The sequence below is a fragment of the Cyclopterus lumpus genome, chromosome 19, assembly GCF_009769545.1.
Source record: "Cyclopterus lumpus isolate fCycLum1 chromosome 19, fCycLum1.pri, whole genome shotgun sequence".
NCBI classification, from domain to species: domain Eukaryota; kingdom Metazoa; phylum Chordata; class Actinopteri; order Perciformes; family Cyclopteridae; genus Cyclopterus; species Cyclopterus lumpus.
In genome coordinates, this window is record NC_046984.1 from 1,936,430 (window position 1) to 1,958,758 (window position 22,329).

The 22,329-nt window shown below is 43.3% G+C and overlaps 2 protein-coding genes across 3 annotated transcripts; one reads left to right on the forward strand and one right to left on the reverse strand.

Annotated features, from left to right (window-relative positions):
- The first annotated feature begins 633 nt into the window (after positions 1-633).
- dcxr (dicarbonyl/L-xylulose reductase) lies at positions 634-9,538 on the forward strand. Of its 2 annotated transcripts, XM_034557911.1 has the most exons (9): positions 634-815; positions 852-1,083; positions 2,095-2,192; positions 3,377-3,531; positions 3,657-3,699; positions 3,990-4,089; positions 7,670-7,734; positions 8,520-8,637; positions 9,376-9,537. In XM_034557911.1, exons 2-9 carry the CDS (start codon positions 1,032-1,034, stop codon positions 9,477-9,479), a joined length of 735 nt encoding a protein of 244 aa, XP_034413802.1. In that variant the 5' UTR covers positions 634-815; positions 852-1,031; the 3' UTR covers positions 9,480-9,537. The 2 variants fall into 2 exon arrangements, with proteins under 2 accessions (XP_034413802.1, XP_034413800.1); XM_034557909.1 differs by having other exon boundaries at positions 657-1,083; positions 9,376-9,538.
- A 1,216-nt stretch (positions 9,539-10,754) lies between these two features.
- Positions 10,755-21,867, reverse strand: rac3b (Rac family small GTPase 3b). Its single transcript, XM_034557912.1, has 7 exons — positions 21,816-21,867; positions 21,036-21,274; positions 17,589-17,660; positions 16,406-16,523; positions 15,286-15,348; positions 14,541-14,700; positions 10,755-13,477 (listed from the first exon to the last, which is right to left on the reverse strand). The coding sequence occupies exons 2-7, from the start codon at positions 21,068-21,070 to the stop codon at positions 13,347-13,349; spliced, it is 579 nt and encodes a 192-aa protein (XP_034413803.1). The 5' UTR covers positions 21,071-21,274; positions 21,816-21,867; the 3' UTR covers positions 10,755-13,346.
- Positions 21,868-22,329: the final 462 nt, after the last annotated feature.

A 22,329-nucleotide genomic window follows, 5' to 3' on the forward strand; every position in this document is an offset into this window, starting at 1 on the left:
ACAGAGTTTCTATTTGTAGAATTCCATCAGGAATATGAAAGAAGGGATGTATGAAATACATACAGGTTGTATGTATTTGTTCTGAATCAGAACTAGGAGCTTATTTAGATTTATGATACACAATGCAAAATGCAAACCTTTTTTGTTTTTCGAATATTAAAAGACATATTCTGCAAAACCTTTTTTTTGTATTCAACAGAATAATCCGTAGTTGTGAATGTCTAAACACAAGCAACAATACGATGTTTAAGTAAAACCAGGATCAATCAGATCAATACCTAAGATATCTAAATATCTTCAGATGCATCATTATGAATACATTAGAGATATTATATTACTTGATTTTGATGCATTAATCACTGCTTGTTAAGGTGGATCTTATTTTAATAACGTTATATACAGCTGGGTAGTTTCACCTTTAAAGATACGTCATCGTTTATTAGTTGGTTATATTTTGTATTCACAATCTTAATCAAGAGCTCAAACTAAAAATAAATGTTCCTCTGATCTGGAGTAGAGTAGAAGAATAAAGTAGCAGCACATGGTTAAAAAGTACAAGTACCTTAAGTAGTACAGAACTTCAGCAAACGCGTGCGTGCGACTGCAGGACTGAGTTGAGGAACATCATTCTTTAACTTCCGCGTTAATCCCGCGGAGGGATACAGACACGCCACTTCCAGCTGCCTGCACTGACTGACCGCTCCGTCCGCCGCCCAGACTGGCCGCCTCTCACAGGGTGTTTTTAACTGTCCTGTGCGCGTCCTCTGCAGCTGACCGAGGACCTGATCGAGGACCTGACCGAGGACCTGATCGAGGTCCTGATCGAGGACCTGACCGAGGACCTGATCGAGGTCCTGATCGAGGACCCGAGGACCTGATCGAGGTCCTGATCGAGGACCTGACCGAGGACCTGATCGAGGACCTGATCGAGGTCCTGATCGAGGACCTACCCGAGGACCTGATCGAGGACCTGATCGAGGACCTGACCGAGGACCCGAAGACCTGACCGAGGACCCGAGGACTGACCGGTCATGGAGGTCTCGTTTGTTGGCAAACGGGCTCTGGTCACCGGAGCAGGAAAAGGTCAAGGCTCCCCTACACATGTACACTCAACCAGACGTCTGCAGAGCGCAGCGACCCCTGCAGGCTGCTTTAAAACGACATCCTCTGCAGCGCTGCAGGACACACACACACACACACGTACACACGCACACACACGCTATTCAAAAGTTTTAGTCATAGTTCTTATTTAGTTTACCTGCTCAAAAGAAACTTTCTTTTCAGTTTACTCCTCTACATCAGGGCTGCCCAAAGTGGGGTCCACAGGCCAAAGTTTCTATTTGTCCCACCAGATGTTTCTAGTGAGAAAAAAGGAATTTAAATAAAGAAAATATGTAGAATTGGACCGTGAATTTTCATGAGATCAAAATGCTCGATAAATATGTTGGATCCCTAATTATTTTCATAATCTGATCATGGCGGTTAGAGTTTGTTAGAGTAAAGTTAGGTTACCTAACAATTGCATACAGAATGTATCATGACTTGTTCACGGTGGTTCCCTTATTTACCTTTTTATGAGCAGTAAACATTAAATAAAAACTATAATATATAGTTGTGAGCAGAAGTGTTTGTTAATGTATGTGTTTACAACTATAACTCCTCCTGTGGACACCCGGTATGAAGTGTAAAGAGAATGTATGACAATATAGTGAAACACTTGTAATGATTTTATAATATGTCTTCATAGAAGTTCTAATTGCGGACAAATGAAGCATTAACCGTCCTCTGGTTACAACAACATTATAGTGAGTTAGAAATCAGGAATTAAATGTAAACTGCTTATTAATGCTAAATGACTTGAAGGTGAACATTAGCCTTACAAAGAAATAATAGAAAAAAGCGGAGGTGATGAAAATGTAATGTGAAGTGAAACTGTTAAAGTCTGTGATGCATCTGCACGCACCCTCATAGAGTGCTCAGCTCCAACACAGAAAAGAACCAAAAGCTTTGTTCACGGAGCGCAGTGTGCCGGAGACATGTGTGGAATGTGCCACAAGTCTTTGTCTTTGTGTTTATGGATGTGTTGCGTCTCAGGGATCGGCAGGGACACGGCTCTGGCTCTGGCACGCTGCGGGGCAAAGGTCACAGCGGTCACACGCACGCAGGCCGACCTCGACAGTCTGGTGCAGGAGGTACTGCGCTCACTTTTTCACTTGAATTTAAATGTGATGGGGTTGGTAGAGATTCCCGTGTTTAAGACCCGAAACCTTCCGGACAGTTCTATTACTCCAGAGATGGTTTGAGGGATAAAACACGTCATCTGGGGTTCATTACCTGAAACAGGCTGACATGAGGCTCCATATGGTTTAGTTTCCAGATTCTTCATTCAGCAATCAGAGATTTCAATTGGAGAGTCCCAAGTTACAACTTGGACTGGAGATGAACGTGGCATCTTTTTTCTGGCAATATATAATAGTAAATATTATTAAAACCAAAAAAGAATGTATTCGAAGCATATCAATGACTGAGAGATTGCCTACACACGGCTCTCAACATGGAGGCGGCCATAAGCTAACAGTGCAAACAACGGCAACAGTGCTTCCCTGAGGGGGAACCGGAGGATAGGTGCTGCGCTTCAGCGGGTCCACGAGGGTCCACAAGGGTCCATGAGAGTCCACGAGGGTCCACAAGGGTCCACGAGAGTCCACGAGGGTCCACGAGGGTCCGTGTGACGTCCGCTTACTGCCAATTTGTTAAGTCACTACGCTACAAGTGATAGCATAGCGGTTTACTGCGCATGTGTGCAAGCCAATTTTGGGAGTAAAACCAAGGCTCAAGTCTCCGAGGTCACAACCACATTGGCGGTATACAGACGTCCGCACAGAGCCTCGTACGACCTTTGCTCCTCCATGTATATGTAACAAACGTGGTTATTCTATGTAAGAAATGTACTTATTGGATCTCAAACCACGCCTTTCCTAAACCGTACCAAGTAGGTTTGTCGTGCAAGTAAACCTTACGTTGGAAGTTTATTTTAAAAGCGACTGTATGCACATAACAAGTGGAAAATGACTTATGGCCACTGAGCAAGCAGCCGTCCTAGAAGAGTTAAAGTGTTGCTCTTATTTGTATGCAAGTCATACAGATTTTTGTAGTATACAGCTTTGTGAGTCAGTATAGACAGAATACAAATTTACAAAATACATGTACGCTTTAGTTTCTTAAAGGACATGCATCTGTTGTGTTGCTGTTGAATGGATGGTTGTCTCAAAGCTTTTAATATAATTGAATGATCATTGAAACATTACAGTTTTTCCTCCTTTTCTCCTTCATCTCCCTCTATTATCTGCACCGACGTGTTGACTTCCTCTCACAGTGTGCGTCCATCACCCCGGTGTGTGTAGACTTGGCAGACTGGGGGGCCACGGAAGCGGCTCTGCAGGTCGTCGGTCCCATCGATCTGCTGGTGAATAATGCTGGATGTGCCAGTCTGCAGCCGTTTCTGGAGGTCACGCCCGACCAGTTTGACCAGTAAGACCAAATACGGGATTCTTTGATGATTTTGACTTAGAAAGTAGCAAATAGTCATTGAATACTTGTTTGTCATCTGGAAACCTGTTATGTTTATTATGTTTTATGGTGTCTTTCATCTCCAGGTCATTCAATGTGAATGTGAAAGCTGTGTTGCATGTCTCCCAGGTATAGGAATGGCTTAAATCCACATCTCTGCACCTGCATGTCCTACATTCTTGGCTTTAGTTTGTTCTTTGGTGTTTTTTTATGAGTAGATGTTTTGCTGAGCTAAACATTAACAGTTAACTCAGGTTTTGGTGTCAGGGACAGTACAGTATGTTCAACAAGACTTAAAATACATCTGTAATGGACAAGTGGCGTATCAATGCTTTTATCACACCATTAGTTTATATTGAAATGTCTGCTTTGTCAAACTGCTTCTGCTGAATCAAATGGAGCTCTGTTTCTGTGGTCAGATATTGGCCCGTGGGATGAAGGCAAGAGGGTCAGGAGGCTCCATCGTTAACGTGTCCAGCCAGGCCTCGCAGTGTGCCCTCAGAGACCACGCTGTCTACTGTGAGTAACGGGGGCTGCCGTGCACCATTCACCTGGAGCCTTTCCTTGGAGAAAATAATGTAGCTGATGGAGGTGTTCGGTACATATGGACCCTTTCAACAGCTTGGGTCCATGCATAGAATTACAATATGAGTAGAATGGACATTCCCATTCAAATCCACATTGGTCAGAGTGGCGGCACTGTTTATGTGTAATGTTGCCATTGTGACCGTTGTAGCAGGCTAACAAGCTACTTATGGACCCTACTTGTGGAAAACATGATAAAGGACCCTCCGTGGTGTCCTTCCAGTAGAGAAAACATGATAAAGGACCCACCTGGGTGTCCTTCCAGTAGAGAAAACATGATAAAGGACCCACCGTGGTGTCCTTCCAGTAGAGAAAACATGATAAAGGACCCTCCGTGGTGTCCTTCTAGTAGAGAAAACATGATAAAGGACCCACCAGGGTGTCCTTCCAGTGGAGAAAACATGATAAAGGACCCACCTGGGTGTCCTTCCAGTAGAGAAAACATGATAAAGGACCCTCCGTGGTGTCCTTCCAGTAGAGAAAACATGATAAACGACCCACCAGGGTGTCCTTCCAGTAAAGAAAACATGATAAAGGACCCACCAGGGTGTCCTTCCAGTAGAGAAAACATGATAAAGGACCCACCAGGGTGTCCTTCCAGTAGAGAAAACATGATAAACGACCCACCTGGGTGTCCTTCCAGTAAAGAAAACATGATAAAGGACCCACCAGGGTGTCCTTCCAGTAGAGAAAACATGATAAAGGACCCACCAGGGTGTTCTTCCAGTAGAGAAAACATGATAAAGGACCCACCAGGGTGTTCTTCCAGTAGAGAAAACATGATAAAGGACCCACCAGGGTGTCCTTCCAGTAAAGAAAACATGATAAAGGACCCACCAGGGTGTCCTTCCAGTGGATAAAACATGATAAAGGACCCACCAGGGTGTCCTTCCAGTAGAGAAAACATGATAAAGGACCCACCAGGGTGTTCTTCCAGTAGAGAAAACATGATAAAGGACCCACCAGGGTGTCCTTCCAGTAAAGAAAACATGATAAAGGACCCACCAGGGTGTCCTTCCAGTAGAGAAAACATGATAAAGGACCCACCAGGGTGTTCTTCCAGTAGAGAAAACATGATAAAGGACCCACCAGGGTGTCCTTCCAGTAAAGAAAACATGATAAAGGACCCACCAGGGTGTCCTTCCAGTAGAGAAAACATGATAAACGACCCACCTGGGTGTTCTTCCAGTAGAGAAAACATGATAAAGGACCCACCAGGGTGTCCTTCCAGTAAAGAAAACATGATAAAGGACCTTCCGTGGTGTCCTTCCAGTGGATAAAACATGATAAAGGACCCACCAGGGTGTCCTTCCAGTAGAGAAAACATGATAAAGGACCCACCAGGGTGTTCTTCCAGTAGAGAAAACATGATAAAGGACCCACCAGGGTGTCCTTCCAGTGGAGAAAACATGATAAAGGACCCTCCGTGGTGTCCTTCCAGTAGAGAAACATGATAAACGACCCACCTGGGTGTTCTTCCAGTAGAGAAAACATGATAAACTACCCACCTGGGTGTCCTTCAAGTGGAGAAAACATGATAAAGGACCCACCAGGGTGTCCTTCCAGTAAAGAAAACATGATAAAGGACCCTCCAGGGTGTCCTTCCAGTGGAGAAAACATGATAAAGGACCCACCAGGGTGTCCTTCCAGTAGAGAAAACATGATAAAGGACCCACCAGGGTGTCCTTCCAGTAGAGAAAACATAATAAAGGACCCTCCGTGGTGTTTTTCCAGTGGAGAAAACATGATAAAGGACCCACCAGGGTGTCCTTCCAGTAGAGAAAACATGATAAAGGACCCACCAGGGTGTCCTTCCAGTAGAGAAAACATAATAAAGGACCCTCCGTGGTGTTTTTCCAGTAGAGAAAACATGATAAAGGACCCACCAGGGTGTCCTTCCAGTAGAGAAAACATGATAAAGGACCCACCAGGGTGTCCTTCCAGTAAAGAAAACATGAATAAAGGACCTTCCGTGGTGTCTCTTCCAGTAGGATAAAACATGATAAAGGACCCACCAGGGTGTCCTTCCAGTAGAGAAAACATGATAAAGGACCCACCAGGGTGTTCTTCCAGTAAGAGAAAACATGATAAAGGACCCTACCAGTGGTGTCCTTCCAGTGGATAAAACATGATAAAGGACCCTCCAGTGGTGTCCTTCCAGTAGAGAAAACATGATAAACGACCCACCATGGGTGTTCTTCCAGTAGAGAAAACATGATAAACGACCCACCATGGGTGTCCTTCAAGTGGAGAAAACATGATAAAGGACCCTCCGTGGTGTCCTTCCAGTAGAGAAACATGATAAACGACCCACCTGGGTGTTCTTCCAGTAGAGAAAACATGATAAACTACCCACCTGGGTGTCCTTCAAGTGGAGAAAACATGATAAAGGACCCACCAGGGTGTCCTTCCAGTAAAGAAAACATGATAAAGGACCCTCCAGGGTGTCCTTCCAGTGGAGAAAACATGATAAAGGACCCACCAGGGTGTCCTTCCAGTAGAGAAAACATAATAAAGGACCCTCCGTGGTGTTTTTCCAGTGGAGAAAACATGATAAAGGACCCACCAGGGTGTCCTTCCAGTAGAGAAAACATGATAAAGGACCCACCAGGGTGTCCTTCCAGTAAAGAAAACATGATAAAGGGCCATCTAGGGTACCATCCTGGTTACAAAGTACAGAGCCAGAGTAAATAAGTACAATTTAACAACGTGATACTTCTTCTATAGGAACACATCCTTGACTGACTACATTGAGTCATTGCCACGGACTGAATCAGCAGCTTTTGGCAGTGGAGCTCCTCAGTGGTGTTTATCCCAGTGGATAAGCCTGCTATCCAGGGCTTTGTACTGGCAAGAGTCTGGTGATATGATACCTATCATAATACAGGGGTTATGTTCAGCATGTAAAGTAGGACTTGACTCATTCCTTTCACACTATTGCCCCGCTCACTGTACATTATTATTTACATTATTGCACGGCTACTTACTAAAGAGATTAATAAGTTGACAATAAAATATGAATTGAGAAATTATTTTATTGATTTCAAAATAATGTTATTGCATCTGTGAGAAATAGTCATCTTGCTGTGTAAGAAGTTCAGAACTGTGTCGATATCAAGCATTCAACACAGCTGTGTAATAGATTACAATATATTCTAATATTGTTAGCAAGGCAATATATATATATATTTTTTTTCTTTACATCCATCATAGTTTAAAAAACACTCCCTGCAATCGTTTACATAATAAACAGGGGGATCTGCCTTTCTTATAAATCACAGTCCCTGTAACATCCAAACTCATGTGAGCCGCCGTCTGCCACCAACCTTTGCATGTAAACTACTCATTAAACATCAATAGGGTTTTTGATCATTAAAATAGTACCACAATTCTCAAAACAATGATATCTGGATACTCAAGTTTATCAATATTTCCTGAGCCTCTTACTGCTAACTACTACAGAGCCAGGTGTTTAGTTGTTGATTCAGTCATTTGTCTCCCTGTCCTTGTTCAGGTGCCACTAAAGGAGCCCTGGACATGCTGACCAAGGTGATGGCCCTGGAGCTGGGACCCCAGCAGGTATCCTCAGGCTTCACTGCATGCCACCTTCCTTTGATTAGTTGGACCATGAGCTAAAGATGGGAACCCCTGTATGCTGCACATTATACTAGATTGTATTTTCATCTCTTAAATAGATACTTTGACATATGGGGTCAGTACACTCTGTACAGTGCCATCCTATCCATCCTGCTCTCTCTAATACTTCAATTGTATTTATTTACTTAATTCAAAAGGGACCATAAACACGTTACAATGTATTGCGGACCACATTTCAGCAGATTTAGCAAGAAACTCTGTCCATGAATATGGAATATTAAATAGCACCTTTCTACTGGGTTACCTGCCTCAGGACCGACCTAAGTGCTATTCATGCAACAGTTTGTGCTGCTTAACAATAACATAATGCCTGCTGGCCTTATTTATTAAGTTGTGTATTGATTTATTATGGAGGGTAGCATTATCATTTAAACAGCAAAACCGTGGTTTAGCATCATTTCAACTGCTCAGCATACGTTACATAATGTCTCTTTTATAATGACAGAACAGTGAAATGGTATTTAGAACAGAGTATTAAAGAAGAATATTAAATATGATCACAATTAAATCATTTTATCTGGTCTCTGCCGTTAAATAATATGATGTTGTTTAATGTTGTTGTTATTGACAAGCTTTACAGATTATCACTCTCATGTACTACTGTCAGGATATATTGGCAGTAGGAGCCAATATAATAAAGTATTTTAGTTTTTCATCAAAGTCAGATACTGGCTTGAACTGAAGTACCAGTGTTGTGTTCTGATCAGATCCGCGTGAACAGTGTGAACCCCACAGTGGTGATGACTGACATGGGTCGTCTGGGCTGGAGCGACCCTGAAAAATCCAAGACCATGCTGTCCCGCATCCCCCTCGGACGCTTTGCAGGTCAGACCCCGCCGGCTGTGTCCTGAACACACTGCTGTCATTTGAGATCACTGTCTTTCCCCATCCATTATTTATCCATTATGTAGTTATTTATTTACTATCTGCTGGAGCCTATCCCAGCATGCATTGAGTGAAAGGCAGGGGTGCACAGTAGTGATCGGGGGATGGCGCTGTGGTATTGAAGTACCCGCCCCCCCACACACACACGCGCCAGCTTGTGTGGCTCACAAGCCGAGCCACAGCTAGTTAGCCTGAGCCACCTAGCTCAGTGTTAGCACAGTGTTTGGCTACAAAGACACAGTATTAACCATGATGTCATGACGACTACACTTCTCATCAAACCAACGCATGCTCAACCTCCACAGACTCATTCGGGTTTCAGAAACGACACCGTTATGGACACACAGCATGCTCCATATGTCTGCCTTAAGATAGTTTATGGTTTGGACTAGCATAGCGCCCCCCCATAAAGAGGTCGTTCTGAAACGAGAGTGAATCTTGAACTGACCTCTTTAGGTTGAGCTTTTCCTCTCCTCTACAAAAGACGCATTGAGGGGCTGAAAAGGAGGCTGACGGTTGATTCAGATTCAGGAATGTGGACTCAGGAATGTGGATTCCCCTCCATTGTGTTGTTGTGGACTTGGATGGGGTTTGAAACACACACAATTCTGCAGTGTATACACTTCACCAGTGTGTTGACCCGCTTGTTAACGGAGCTCCCTGTGTGTCCGTGTGCAGAGGTGGAGGACGTGGTGAACACCATCTTATTCCTGCTGAGTGATAAGAGCAACATGATCAATGGAGTCTCCCTGCCGGTGGACGGAGGCTTCCTGGCCTGCTGAGCAGCATGACTCCCCCCCCATACAGATTCACTGATTAAACTCACACACTTACCCTCTCACTTGTCTGTTATTTGTGCTTGTGTATTGTGCATGGAAGTCTGTTTATTTGCTATTCATGCGGATGAGTATTATTGGTACCGAGAGGCATCGGCAGAATTCCGTATCATTGTAAATGTGGTGTTTTACTGTTATACTAGTAAAGTAGAAGCAGAACAGAGCAAGACAACATTAGAAAGATATTACAGATTATAGGGGTCACATGGCGAAAATAAGTTGGTTTTTTTTATCCTCTTCTCTCCAATAATGTTGTTTTGTGAAAGACCCTTTTATTTAGTTTGAAGGGGAAACAAGCCAATAGGTTGGGAACCAGTGAGTTGTATGAATCCATCCGTTATCTCCAACTTCTTATCCTCCGAGGGGGCAGATCCCAGTTGTTTAAAAAGTAGCTTCACTCCAGAATACATTGAATCTCAGTTAAAGATGTGAATATTCAGGACTAGCTGGCAGCCGCTTATAATATTAACGTTCTAGATTAATCAATTAAGTTTAATAACTTGATATCGTAAAGCCCGTTATAATTTCCTTTGGTCCCAGGTTACGTCTTCAAATTATTTCAGGAACAGTCACATAAGCAAAAGAAAAGTAGCAAATCCTCCCGTCAGACAAGATGAAAGCAGAGAATGAGCGATTATAAAAATAGGTATCAGTTAATTTCCCGACTTATTGATTGTTTGTCTGACTTATACCGTTTATATTTATGTTGTGCTTATTCAGGGTGCTACATTCCAGATTCAGAGCATAGCTAGGATCGGGGAATTGCCTCCACACAGCTCTCAACATGGACGCTGAGCCGGCAGCAGCACAACAGTGCAGACAGCTCAGTGTCATAAACTTGAATCAAGAATCCAACATTTTAAAAAGTAATCCCAGCAGCACTATGTATCTTTACACAGAAAATAGTTGTTGTCTGCTATATTAATGCCCTGAATTTCACATTTAGCACATTTTTAAGAAATAATATACCCAAAAGCACTGCTAAATTAGACAAATGTTGCTTTAGTAAAAACAGACTTCTTGTCCGTGGAGCTTTTTTTCTGAGCCCATCATCTTGTTCTTAATGAGATCCTAAAGCGTTTAAGGACACTTGTTTGATCATATTTACCAGATTGCTCGTTGGCATTGACTTATCATTTTCTCATTCATTGTGTTTGTATTCATGTTATCATTGGTCGTAAACAAGAAACAAAAACCAACAAATCATGACAGAACGCAGAATGCCTTACATATACATTTGTATTTAGTATACAAAAAATTGAAATATTTCACCACACAGACGTGAAGTAATAAAAAATAAGACAAACAGTTGGAACAAGTATACAAGTCATCTTACATTACATACGTACATGGCCAATGCATTTCATTATACAACCTCTCCTAAGAATTACAGTGGGTCAAATAACCAGAGAACTTCCATGCAATAGTAGATTAGAGTGTCTTTTCTCCTCTACAGTTCAACACCTCAGTGGGCGGGACCACACGACATGATTCAACCACACAGTTTGCTATGCCAACCAAAGACAGCGTGACGGATGGACCGCAGTGCTGCGTCTCGCCACGAGAGGGAGACAGACACACTGCCGGCCTGTGACCACACAGAGATGCATTTCAAGCTCCACAAGGATCGGCCCCTTTATTATTGTACACTGTTAGCAACACTTCTAACTTCAACACAAGCAACTATAATCCCTTTAGTTTCAATTGTTTTAGTTTTAAGAGCTAAATATTCAGGTACATGTAGATATTCATAACGCTTTCCTTTTCTAAGGATTATTCCATACATCACTAGATGTCATTAATATCCTTCATTTTTTTTCTCCCTTTCTTTCTTTATGTCCACAGATTGTTGAAAAGTCTCGTGTTTACTACAATACAATATGAAATAGTACCAAAAGACTGGACACTAAAAAACTTGGCTCAAAACAATACTGTCTTTTATGCACTGCCCCCAAACCGTGAAACAAAGCTGCCTCACTGATACGACACATGCTCGTCCACACGCTCGTGCGCAGAGACACATACGCACGCACGCTCGCACACACGCACACACGCACACACACACACACAGACAAGATCAAGAATAATGGGATAAATTAAGACAGAATATTTTAAGACCCATGCAAGCTCCTCCAGCCTCAGAGGCAGAACTCAGGCAGCAAGGGTGTACGGCCCCCATGTTTGGCATGCTTGTCTGTCACGTGTTCACAGTTAGATGAAGTTACCCAAAGACACTGGACTAAGATCAGATGTTTGTCCACAGTAAGAACGCCACCGTGGTCTCTGTCCATCGTAAAGGAGAGCACAGATCGGGTGAGACAGCGAAATGTTTTTTTTATTTGACAAAATGATCTCAAGGGTTCACTGGCGCTTTTTATTATTTATTTATTTGTTCATCCTGGACCCTATTCTCCCATGTATTTGTGACTATTGAACCCTATTTGCTCCGGTATTGAGGGAGAGCGCTGCAGGTGTAATTGCTCGATCAACTCCTCACGGTCAATGAATGTCCAGTAAAAGTGCTTGTTGTTCTTTTACCCGACGGGCTCAGCGTGTGTCTGACAACATAATGGAAAGAACCCCGCAGGAGAAATATAACTTATTTTTTACCTTTCACTTCCTCACCAAGTCTCGCTCAAGTCTCGTTGTGAGATCTGAACACAGGGTCACAGCGTCTGTGTACTGTGTAATAAATCAATAATAAATCTTACACTACGCTTTCTGTCTTCCATCACAACAAACTCTTCCTGGGACACACCACTCTCCAACCCTCACATACTCCAGGCAACAAGCCACCTCCCCTTTAGCTAAATGCTCTCCCTACATCACAAATAATATTGCATTGGACAGAAATAATAATAATCATCGCTCACCTCCTCCTCTCTTCCCTCTCCGGAGGGTTCTTTCCATAATGTTGGAAGGACACTTCTAAAAACAATCGGAGCTTCAAAAGAGACACAAATGACTTCTAGTGACTGCCTGTTGACGGTGAGGAGTTGCCCTCGCAGCTCGGTGGCTAAATTCTTGTCCTCATTAGTCACTTACACACAAAAACATGGGACAATAGGGGCCGGGTTGAAAGATCCAACGGTTCCCCTTTAAACTAGCTGTAGACCTGGGGCCATTGAAGGAGAACGCGTCAGGATGAAGAACAGCAGCTGCAGTTTCGTTAAAGCACTTTCTTGTGTTTCTGGAATCATTAGGTTCCTGAAATCTCAACATTTACGTCATCACTGGTTGGAATGAGGGGCCAAGACTACAAAAAATTGGTTGTAAAAAAAAAAAAATCTGAATTTCCCTTTGACTTATGCTCTAGTCGTGAAGTTTAGTGAACGCAGGCAGTAGTATCATTTTTTCCAACAGATTTGTGTGTGCATGCCAGCAGTACGCATTGCATGCTGATCTTAGATCAGCAGCTGAGGGTAACTTCAGACCTGAAGGCGTATTCATAGTTCCCTTTCCATCTCGTCAACAGTGCATTAATTCAAGCAAGCATGGCTGAAAAAGAAGAGATGTCGCAGAATGCAGTAAATGGAGACCTTTGTCAGCCCTCATGGCAACTTGATGTGGTTCTATGAGTACAAAGTAGGTGGACAGTCAATGTCTTTCACAGAGAAACTATGAGCCTATTCAGTTATGGTAAAAAAATTGGATTAAATATACCAATGTCGCTTTGAAAAAACATCAATATAAAGAAAGCAATCTCAGCAGTGCACACTCACTCTTGCTAGTTTTCTCTCTCATCCTCTCAGAGAAGTAGTGGTTGTTGTACATGGTGATGTAGTGTAGTGTAGGGGGGGCGGGGTTTCCTCCTCAGAACATGGTGCACCTCTTCCCCCTCTTCTTCACAGGCGGAGGGCAGAGCACGGCTCGGATGGCCTCGTCGAATACCGTCTTCAGGCCTCGCTGGGTCAGCGCGGAGCACTCCAGGTACTTCACGGCCCCTAAAGGAAGGAAGAGGGCCCGGTGGGGAAACAACTTTAGGGCGTCAGTATGCGTCAAAGTGTTTGTTGGATCCTGAAACATCGTCTGAAACCTCCGACCCCTAAACCTCTCCGACATCGTTGTGACCAACGGTAACTTCAGAGCGATAGGCCCGATGTGCAGAGGATGCTGAATGTGCTCAGGAAGAGACGGATGCCTTTATCGGACCTAGAAGTCAACGAGACCATCAGACAGAAGACTCTATTTCTATATAGTTATTCTTAACGCTCGTCAGCGGCGGTTTTCTAAAGGGACTCTGGTGCTTGTAAACACTACCACTTATGTCCACAGGAACCCCCAAAATCACCACAAAGTGAGAGTTCCTCGTAGCAGTTTAAAGTTCCCCTTGACGTACTCTCTGTGAGGAATACTTCAACATTCATTCTAAAATCCTCCTACCAGCACCTCTAACGCCCACCTACCAGGTTGTATCTTGTTGAGTTACGTGCAAGCAACAACTTGCAGGTCTGAAAAGTGAATCCTGCATTCTCTCAACTGACCACCAGGGGGCTACTCCTCTGGTTGTATAGAAGTCTATGCTTCATGTGTTAAAGCTGCATTCTCTCAACTGACCATCAGGGGGCGACTCCTCTGGTTGTATAGAAGTCTATAGAAATGACTCTACATCTCTCTTGATTTATTCCCTCAGTAAACATGAGTTTATAGTCTCAATCTTGAGTTTCAAGTCTTCTTCAATACAGCATGATGTTCATTTAGTAAAGTATAGTCCCAGGACAGAATCAGGCTCGCTGTTTCAGGTCGTGCTTGTAGTCTTTATGCTAAGCTAGGCTAACCCCATCCTGACTCCGGGACATTTTGGAAACCTATTTCTTTGAGTCTTTGATAATGATGCTCTTCAGCTCATTCGTCATAACCAAATATCAACCGAAACGGCCTTGATGTTGAAAATGCAGCACATGTGTAGTTGTTATTTGATAATTTGCTGCAAAAACAAAAGGTATCTAATGACTGACTCTTCATACAACGTGTATCTGGCCGTGCCCGCGCCACACGCAGCCTCACCAATCTCTCTCGCCATGGCCAGGCCCTGTGGGTAGGTGATGGGGGAAAGCTTCTTGTCTCGCAGCCTCTCAATGGTGTCCTTGTCATCTCGCAGATCCAGCTTGGTGCCCACGAGGATGATGGGCGTGTTGGGGCAGTGGTGTCTCACCTCGGGGTACCACTGGGGCCCCGCACGCAAAAACACACGTGTACATTTGCATAAACAAAGGAAAAAGTGAGTGAGAGAGAAGAAAGAGAACGGTTAGCAAACAGAAGCAGAGCGACGAGCGCCTTTTCCACTGCGACATTTAAAACGCCGACTGAGAGTTGTGGAGCTCGGAGCTGTTTTGATTTATTTTATATTAATAGATCGGTCTGAATGGAAGCATAGTTGTATGAACACAACACATGGTCAGGCAAGGCAGCCTCCAATCACATCCCGTGGTGAGAGAATCTACAAAGGGAGGTTGGACCTTTAGGGAAAGTGTGGTTTGATATGAGAGCGTCCCATGATGCTCAGCAGACCAAACCACGGCCGGCCGCCACGCTCCCTCTGCAGAGTGGTTGGACTCGTTCAGACCTCGCCTTACAATAGGTCTCTGTACTACACCCCCTGGAGGGGGGTAGGGGGTCAGGTCAAGTTCAGACTGTTCTAAGCCGAGGTCTGAAGGAGCCGGGGTGCAGTATGATAAACCAGGTGGAGCCATAGATGTGCCTCCTTGTGGTCAGACTCGGCATTGGGGGGTGGGGGGGTCAGCGTACTGACCTTAGCTCGGACGTTCTCAAAGGAGGCCGGACTGACCAGGGAGAAGCATATCAAGAACACATCCTGGGAGAGAACCAGAGAGACGGCTAGTTGATTAAGAGATCTGTGTGTGTCTGTGTGTGTGCGTGCGTGTGTGTGTGTGTGTGTGTTTGTGTAAAATCCGATCCCTTTTCATTCTGAATTGACAGTTACAGTCTACTATTTATTTATTTTTAAAGTAAAAACACACTTTATTTCTCTGTAGTTCTCAAAGAGTCATCTCATACTAATACTAGACATCTTCATGTCATAATTCTGCACTTTTCTGGCTGTTAATTATATGGAAGATTGTTCTCATTATTATTTTGTATAACACATCACTTTAATTCTACGTATGACTTTATTTCATTTCTATACAAGGAAGAATATTTGTGCTTCAGAGTAAGTAGTATTCATGTCATTTAGAATACATCTGATTATGCAACCCGACCAGACGGTGGAAGAATACTATCTGTAATTTCAGGTATATTGTATCTAGATAAACTACATATTTCCACGTTCCTTTAACATTAGATTGTTTGAATTGTGGTGACTGTTAACGTGCATAATATAACTACTATATATCCACCAGATTGCATTTTACTCATTCATCTATACAGGACATACATAAGCAAGTACGTGTATTAGTATTTATTGATGTATAACTCTCAATAAAGGCAATTAGGATTTTGTCACCCGCTGGTTATTTTTTCAAACTTTGAGCAGCAGTAACAGTTAACCATCTGTTGTTTCCTGTTTAAGCAACGAAACCAGAGAGATTGTCTCCGCGCTCTTGTCGAGAGGAAGATAAGAAAGTGATGATATTACTTTTGTTTGAGTCGATACATTAATGTTTTTTCTTTTTCAGGACAATCCAACTCATTGTGCCTTAAAGTTGTAACAAGGCTATGGTTGAACCCACAGAAAGCAGAGCAGCAGCAGCTTTAAGCCGCGAAAATGTTCTCTACCTATCACTTTAGTGGCTTCAGATAGAGATGAGTGTGTGTATACGTGTGTGTGTGTGTGTGTGTGTGTGTGTGTGTGTGTGTGTGTGTGTGTGTGTGTGTGTGTGTGTGTGGCTGGGAGGAAGGAGTTTGGATACCGTCTGTGGGTAAGACAGTGGTCTGAGCCTATCGTAGTCCTCCTGTCCTGCTGTATCCCAAAGGCCCAGATTCACTGGTTTCCCATCCACCATCACATTGGCGGAGTAGTTGTCAAAGCTGCAGGAAGGCAGATACTAGACTTAGTGAAATGCAGGCGAGAGAGAGAACCAGAACATCTGGGTTTTGTTCCATTAGCTCGCTTGTTTGATTTCAAGCAGAATAGAAGTGGAGGGTCAAGAAATGCATTTACCAAAATGTCAAACTGGTCCCTCAAAGCTGTCATGCAAAACAATACATCTTAGTGTGCAGTCATCCAGTGCAACATCAACACACATATATATATATATATATATATATATATATATATATATATATATATATATATATATATACATACATACATGTGTGTTGTGCTGTAGCACAGTCATTGGAAAAGTCATTGGCAAACTGTCCACTATGTTTCTCCAGAGCGCTCAGTAGGTGCGCTCGTGGTCTTCATCAGCAGACGTCGCCATGTGACCTGTGTATTGAACTTTAGTCGCATGGTAAAGTGTTATGCCGTGTTCCATATTCAGGTCATTGACGACAACTGAGCCATTTGTGTGACAACTTAGCTGAAGACTGGGAGATAGCCCACTGTGGACGTTTCTGGAAATAGCTAGAACGTCAACCTTGAGCCAAAACATGTTTTTTTCTGGAGTAAAGAATGAAATGTGCAGCTTAATGTTTGTAGGTCAAATACCGGGAAGGTCTGTTTTCGACCAACCAAAGTGTCGATGCATACATATTGCCATGAATGAGTCCTCGTCATATATTTTGCAGTACTCTCACTCACGGATGACACACTTATATTGTCTCACGGTATGTATCGTCATAGCACTTCACCCTCGATGATGTTACGTAGGGGTGGGATGAAATATCAATACACGCGAGCGTCGCGATATTTTGCGATACCATATTGATTCCTAAAAACACCATATTTACTTTTACTTGACAGTTTACATGAAAACATTTGTGCTGTGATGTAGCATATTGACAGTTTTCCTAAAGATAGATTTATTTTGTTTTTCATTGCCATCTATCGAAAGGTAACCCCTGCATCACGACACACGTATCGTATCTCCGGACTCTTGTCCACACGACGGCCTCACATCCAGCGGGCGCGGTGCGCGGTTTACTCACACAGTGGGGATGTATTCACCGGGGAAGGCATTGGTGGTGTAGCTAATCAGCAGACAGGTCTTACCCACCGCCCTGAGGAAAGAGGAGGGACAACAGAGGACACGTGAGTGTAAATGTACAGTGGGAGGACAGTTCCACACATTCTGCGTGACTGTGTGTGTGCGAAAGAGTCAGAGTAGGCTGCTACTCCACTCTGTCATTGTGCCACACACACACACTGGCCTACATTTATGTCGCCTGAGGGACACAGTAGCCCCCTATAATACCCCCCCCCCCCCCCACACACACACACACACACACACACACACACACACACACAACCTGCCTCTCCTGCTCATGAACAGTGCACATAACGCCCCCTCCCCACCTCTACTGTACTGAACACAAGGCACAGGGTGCCACACAGATCGGCCGGTGGCATGAAATGGGTATCGGTCGTGTGCTCATGTACAAGGTAATTAGCGATTTTTGTATCCGCAGACAAAGCAAATGGTGGTGGCACACAAGTGCCAATATGTGTGCGGGCGCCGCAAGACTGATTTGAGGTCAGTGAGTTTCTCTGGTTTGGGATGGAGAGCAGGACAGAGGGGGATGGAGAATTAGGAAATAAGGGCGGCTCTGCGTTCCACTTTCAGAGAGTCGACAACGCGGCTGCAGCAGAAACCAAGATATCTCGACCTTCAGTCCTAATGTTGGGTCAAGCTCCAAAAACACCGGATCCTACACGTTCCACAATGCAACTGGATATTGTGTATCTATAGAGTGCTGCGGGTGTGACATATTTCTGCATCAGGATTTGGATCATTGCTGAAATAAAAGGCTCCGTTGGTGATAGTTGTATGTTTCGTTCGTCAATCTCATCTCCTGGGTTAAGGACTTCAATTCAATTCTCCCTCCTTCTGCCCTCTATCTCAGTCTCCCCTCCTGACTACCAGCCAAGAAACACTGTTTGAATCCGGTAACGTAACAATGCCTTACACGATGCCTTACAAAGACATGGTTTATGTCGTGGCCGTCAGTTTGAATTATTTCAGCGTTAGATTTTAGATTCAAAAATATTATTTTGTCCATCCGTTTCCCACAGGGGTTGGTTGTACAGACTACAATTGCCACAAACCCTGCTTGCTGTTGCTATGGAGAAGGTGCAAATCAGAGCTGTAAGACAATTTGGGAACAAAACACTTCCCCCATTAGATGCAGAATACATCAGTGAATTTTCTAAAAAGCGTAATCTGCCTGTCATTGACAGGGAACAAAAAATATATTTGAAGCTCTATGATTAGACGTTTCTTACTGAAAAGCAGCTTGATAGTCGTGGTTAACTTCTCCACTTTCATTTTTATGTCCACATGCTTGTATCTTTGACTTCATCAAAGAACCAGATATTCTCTGACACAGTTGTTTATCTTTTGTATTGATGATTCAATGACGTTTAGTGTGTTCTAACAGTGTCTATCATAGAAGTGATGAGAGTGACTTCCACAACCTCCCCTTCACAACGCTACTGCTCATGAAATGTATTTAAAGAAAGACGTGGACGCAAATGTGTGTTCTGCAAATTGAAACAAAGAAGTGTCAAAAGCTGCAGCCAATGTCTGTGCTGTTGATTATGTACTAGGCAGCAAGCTCTGGGTATGAAAAGTGAAGCCGCTGCTGAAGTGCATTACACCTGCATTCTCTCTACTGACCACCAGGGGGCGACTCCTCTGGTTGTATAGAAGTCTATAGAAAATGACTCTACTTCTCTCTTGATTTATTCCCTCAGTAAACATTGTAAATATGAGTTTATAGTCTCAATCTTTAGTTTCAAGTATTCTTCAATACAGCATGATGTTCATTTAGTAACTGATGGTCCATTTAGAGTCAAATAGACCATGAAGCGGAGTATGCTTTATGGTGGGGCCACGTGTTTTTGTTTTTAACTCTTTCAGTGTGTTTTCCGTTCATGAAAGTTAATTATAACATTTTGCATGCCTAATAATGTCGTATTCAGCATTTGTGTCACTTCTGGTTGCCAAAAAGCCAAGATGGTTGACAGACAAAAAACAAGATGGCGACTGACAAAATGCCAAACTCAAGGCTTCAAAACAAGGATCAACAGACCCATGGGTAACTCCATGGAGACTACGTCCCCTTCCTAGTCTATGTACTGTGCACAGGCCTTTTTAACAGCAGACACTTGAAAAAACACAGGTGCTACAAATAATAATAATAATAATAATAATAACTACGACTGTGTGACAGTGAGCCAGCAGGAGAAATAGCAGGAGCTTTAAACTGAAGTAGCTAAATGGAATCCAGCCATCATTCATTTTATTACCTCCAAATATCCCTACAAATGTAGTCTGTTAAAAAAAAGATGCCTATATTGGCCATATTGTGCCTAATACAAATAAACTGCACCAGTCTAGTGGTCAAATTTGCACCGTGTACCTTCTGAACACACCTTCACCAAACACAGAGTGGGCACGCTCCACACATAGATAAAAAGTGACTACAAAAAACACATTTGTGAAAATAATGCAGAGTAAAAACACCTTTAAGCCCCTCCCCCCTGGTTAACACCCATTCCACTACTAGTTTGTAAAGCAGGCTTTTTGATGTAAATTCTTAGTTTCCAAGCCCAAGTTGATGACATCATCAGGGTTGTTTTTCAAGGCTCCAGGCAGCACCATAATGGTACTCCCTGGTGATGGTGAACTGAGCTTGAATCGGGGGAGATGCTGCTTTAAGTGAAGTGTGACGTCTTAGAATTCAAACAACAACCTCTTTCTGCACAGATCATCTGTGATTAACGTCAGAACCATGTCTGAGAAAAGTGACAATCCGGAAACACGTATTTCAAAGTCAATACTATTTAGTAACAGTATTCCGACTTTAATCCTAAAAAAATATGACTCGGGCCTATCCTTAATTTCTCCACCAAAAAAAAGGACATTAATGGCTAATTTCTCACGGCGTAATCTCTCGCCATTGGTATGAAGGTTTGAAAAGAGAAAGGACGAAGAGCCCACTCCTAACGTCGGTCCACGTGAAGCCAAATGTGATCTGGGTGCAGAAAGAAAGGCACGCTGTGTGCTGTGTTAAAGCATCGGGGCCTGTTTGCCACTGACAGGGCCACAAATTCCTTAGCGTGCATCAGCACTTCAGCCTGCCTCCAGTGGCCTACGAGGCGTGTAGGTGTTCCCGCATCTGCTCCCAGCGACACAATGGACCGGAGGCCAAGATGGGATCGAACCGAAAGCACTCAGGATGCAGATTTAACTGCGGGTCTCCATCGACCATTATGGAGCCGACCACAGAAGACCGGGGCGACCGACGGATCGGTGAGCCCCAGCCCCTTTTACCTACATAGCATCCTCCCATCACCCATCCATCGGTGGACGCGTCGCCGAATCACACACGAGACAATGTTACGGCGGTGTGTTCGTGTAAGCGTGTTCTTACCCGTCTCCCACCACCACACATTTGATAGCCTGCATTTTGACAGGAGCTGGAGGCTTTCAGGGAGCCGGTGTTGGTGGTTTAATAGATCCGGCAGTGTGCACTGAGTTCTCGGATGAGAGCAGCGGGCCAGTCCGCTCGGCGATGGAGCCGCAGTGAAAGAGGTTGATGACGAGCACTGCCGACTAACTCCGGAAACCACCGAGTGCTTTTAAAGGGACAGAGCACAGAATGGCGGAATCCTAACAGAAGAAGAGAGGATTCACGTTTTCTACTTCCGTCTGCGCCGAAAGTTTTTAAATGAGCACACTACGACTCGTCTACAATTCTACTACTACTAGCGTTACTACTCCTACTAGCCTGCAAAACTAACGTTACTGCGACTAGTCTACAATACTACTAACGTTAGGCCTACTACTAGTTAGCTAGCTAACGTGACATTACCACCACCACTACTAACGTTACAATTCTACAATACTAACTACTACGACTCGTCTACAATTATACTAGTACTACTAGCGTTACTACTACTACTAGCCTACACTACTACTACTACTAGTAGCCTACAATACTACAACGACTAGTCTATAATACTACTAGGCCTACTACTACTAGCTAGCTAGCTAACGTGACATTACTACCACCACCACTACTAACGTTACAATTCTACAATACTACTACGACTAGCCTACAATATTACTACTACTAACCTACAATACTACTACTACCACTAGCCTAAAATCCTACTACGACTAACCTACAATAGTACTAGGTATTACTAACGTGACGTTACGACTACCACCACCCATTGAACAATTCCTAGCACTGAATGGCTGATGGGTATATAATATTAGTATGATATATATCATGCTGCTAATAATGATTATAATACATACATTCTGTACCTAAACAATGTAAGAATCACAAAAACGTGCCTAAATATGCATTGGTAGGTTATGAATTTGAGACACAATAATGAATCAAGATGTGTGTGCCATCTCATAATAAGATTCAGTGTCTCATCATGTTTACACACATTTTTGAATTGATATTTCTTAATCTTAATTTTTGATTGAAGCCTATATTTGAAGAATATAAACTCACAAGGTCCTGTAGGTCTTTAATTTAAGCCACGTTAATCATAGTTTCATTCCCCTGTGCCTTCGATTCATTTTCACTGCTGCACTGGTATGTCCTAAATAAAGGGCCATTTATCGCTGCACTAACTGTACTAAAACTGCATTTGTCTATTTCTTCTGTTTAATTTTATTAAACTTGTATCGTTATTATTTTCCTC

Excerpts from the sequence above, each read along its gene's own strand:
- dcxr (XM_034557911.1), top strand. The coding sequence starts at position 1,032 with ATGGAGGTCTCGTTTGTTGGCAAACGGGCTCTGGTCACCGGAGCAGGA. Across the intron at positions 1,084-2,094 it reads GGTCACCGGAGCAGGAAAAG|GGATCGGCAGGGACACGGCT; the intron begins GTCAAGGCTCCC and ends GTTGCGTCTCAG. Across the intron at positions 4,090-7,669 it reads CAGAGACCACGCTGTCTACT|GTGCCACTAAAGGAGCCCTG; the intron begins GTGAGTAACGGG and ends GTCCTTGTTCAG.
- rac3b (XM_034557912.1), bottom strand. The coding sequence starts at position 21,070 with ATGCAGGCTATCAAATGTGTGGTGGTGGGAGACGG. Across the intron at positions 14,701-15,285 it reads TTGAGAACGTCCGAGCTAAG|TGGTACCCCGAGGTGAGACA; the intron begins GTCAGTACGCTG and ends GCGGGGCCCCAG. Across the intron at positions 13,478-14,540 it reads GGCCATGGCGAGAGAGATTG|GGGCCGTGAAGTACCTGGAG; the intron begins GTGAGGCTGCGT and ends TCCTTCCTTTAG.